The sequence below is a fragment of the Laccaria bicolor genome, genomic scaffold (genome assembly GCF_000143565.1).
Source record: "Laccaria bicolor S238N-H82 LACBIscaffold_13 genomic scaffold, whole genome shotgun sequence".
NCBI lineage: Eukaryota > Fungi > Basidiomycota > Agaricomycetes > Agaricales > Hydnangiaceae > Laccaria > Laccaria bicolor.
The window spans coordinates 718,282-720,823 of record NW_001889884.1 but is presented as its reverse complement, the minus strand read 5'-3'; the positions used below and the strand labels follow the sequence as shown (position 1 = coordinate 720,823).

At 48.1% G+C, this 2,542-nt stretch overlaps 1 protein-coding gene across 1 annotated transcript; it reads right to left on the bottom strand.

Moving 5' to 3' along the window:
* Positions 1–465: 465 nt before the first annotated feature.
* Positions 466–1,696, bottom strand: LACBIDRAFT_327656 (uncharacterized protein; the record flags this gene model as incomplete). The annotated part of the gene is made up of 5 exons (XM_001881475.1): positions 466–792; positions 980–984; positions 1,322–1,468; positions 1,495–1,596; positions 1,654–1,696. 5 exons carry the CDS (start codon positions 1,694–1,696, stop codon positions 466–468), a joined length of 624 nt encoding a protein of 207 aa, XP_001881510.1.
* Between the last annotated feature and the right edge of the window lie 846 nt (positions 1,697–2,542).

Here is a 2,542-nt window from a genome sequence, read left to right as displayed (position 1 = left end):
TCTGCATCAGATAAATCTCGTCCCTGAGATTCAGCGCTGCGGCGTTCAGCTGGTGGTAGTCTATGTTATCTTCCTGAAATTTAAATCTGATTAATCTGTGGCTTACTTACCTGATGACTTAGAATTGTTATTTGTGGGCATCGACTCGGAATTTGAAGAGTGACCTGGACACGTACTGGGAGAATGAAGGGAATAGGCGTCAATAAGAAGCCTTGTGACTTACACGATCATCAGCTTGGTGCCAAATACTATCTGGCGTCTATAGTGAGAGTGGTGTAATGTTAAGATAAAACCCTGGCAAAGCACAGGCATTGCCCTCATCACTGTCGGTGTACGGTATAGTGAAACCCCATTAAAATTCGTACAGTGCTGGATAACATTCAACATTCATCAACATACTAAGTGTGTGATGATTTAGCCTCGACCATTTTTTGAAGCCGCTCCTTTTTTCAGCAGTCCGTTTCGCTATGCCCTCGACGAGGGTGGCACCAGGGCTTCTGTCACAGTGCGCTCGAGAATAACCTTTGGCCGGTAAATAACATCAGCATTGGGTGCGAGGCTGACACCTGCTGTGAATGGCCCGGGCGCCATGACTTTCTTCAGCCCCAGGCCAGTAGTTCCACTAACGGTCCCTAACGTGTTCTCTCTTGTCAAAGTCGGCCATCCATTGACCATAAATGCGGAGTCAAAGTTCGTCCCAGGGTCAATAGTAGTGACCGTTATATCAATGGATGTGATGTCTTCCCCAAGCGCTTTGCGCAGATCGCGAACGGCAGCCAGAGTGGACGAAGGCTATGGTGTCGTCCGTCCATCCAGTGAAAAGGTCGGAGGAAGGTTTTTGTGAATGACTGTTTGGGAGAGGCCGAGGGCGAGGTAGTAGTCGTGATAGGTATTGTGAGTGACGTGGGCTGCCAGGGAAGAATCCTAGGATGAAGCTGAAAAATTAGGGATATTTCCGAAAAGGGGTGAAGGCACATACCCTCGCTGTAATCGACGTGGAGTAAGCCTTTATCGATTATCCTGCATCCAGTCCCAGGCAAAAGCATGTGGTAGCGTCTGAATGGGCAAAAACAACAATTTTCCTCAACCTTTACGTCATCCCCCTCCTTCAACTTGTACCTGCTCAAGTCTCCTCGTAAGGCTTGGCCAAGAAGGGTGCCAACGCTCTTGCAAAAAAAAAAAACTCCCTGCATCCACCCAAAAAGTAGGAAGCATGATCATACAACTCCCCTGTATGCTCCGTACAAGCGTTTTCCATTCATACGTCGGGCAAATGCAGCTTCTTATCTCTGTCGCAATGATTCGAATGCTTGTATCAAACCGAAGGCAGGTTCATGGAGACGTCGGAAGAGACAGGCGATAGTGGATCTGCCAGAGTCCCAGACACCAACAGTTGCAACACGTTCACCGTCCTCAATGGTGAGGTTTGACAGTGTTGAGGAGGTGGCTTCGGGTTTCTCTAAGAAAACTGAACGTCGTTGAAGGCAACGTTACATGCAAGTCCAGGACGCGGAACACCTCGACATTCATCAGCAGACGAGAGGTTGAGGTGGTGGAGACCGTCGGTAACTCCCACAGATTTCGCAATCTTCTCGGCTGTAAGCGAAGACATACAATCTGAACCAGAATCTTTCCGCAAAATAAGAGACACACGGAAAGCCATGAGCTGAGCCAATCGCCACAGTAAACACAACATGGAGGCCTTCAACCATTTAGAGGTCGCAGGATTTGAGGACGGCTCCGATGCGCACTTGCACAAGATAAATGAAGTTGCTTGTCAGGTCCTCAGTATGTCGCCCAAAAGCCCCAGAACAACAGCACTAAGGCTTTGTTGGCCACAGCAATGTATACGAGCAACCTTCCTATAAATGGGTTGCCGTCCGTTCGGAGTGGCTTCAGCGAATTGCCTGTTTCTCCTCCTGAAAAATCTGATTTTCCTCGTCATCATAAACCTTTGATAATGCGATCGATCTACTAGTATAAGTTGGTACAGCGAAAGTCGCAGAGGAAGCGTAAACACAAGTAATCAGCCAGTGGAGATAATGGAGGAGCAGTTGTGGACGTAATGGGCGACGATATGGATGCTCAGACTGTTCAAAGGTTGACGTGGGTGGTAGGATAACAATCTGGAGTGCTTAAACTTAAAGTTTGAACAAATGCCTACATAGTCACGTGCCAGCGGTATTAATTTCCATATAATTTGGCGCCCTTCCCTTACTTTTCTCGACTCCAAAACCTCCGAAACTTGCCTCGCTTAACTTTTGCCGACAACTGTAAGGTTTCGTGGTCTTTCTTCACTTTCTCAAGCTCCCTTTGCAACTTCGCAACCTCCTCCTCATGGGCCTCCTGATTGAATTTAATAGCGGCTCGGAACTCGATGGACAGACGCTTAAGCTCCTCCTCGTAATGACTCACGAGTTGAACCAGCTGTTCCTTGAGCTCGAGACCCGCCCCAGTTTGAGGCAAGGTTTTACCGCTGAGCATTTCAGTGACTACTCGAATCTTGCTAATAGGCGGACAGTAGAGGAGAGAAGACATAACC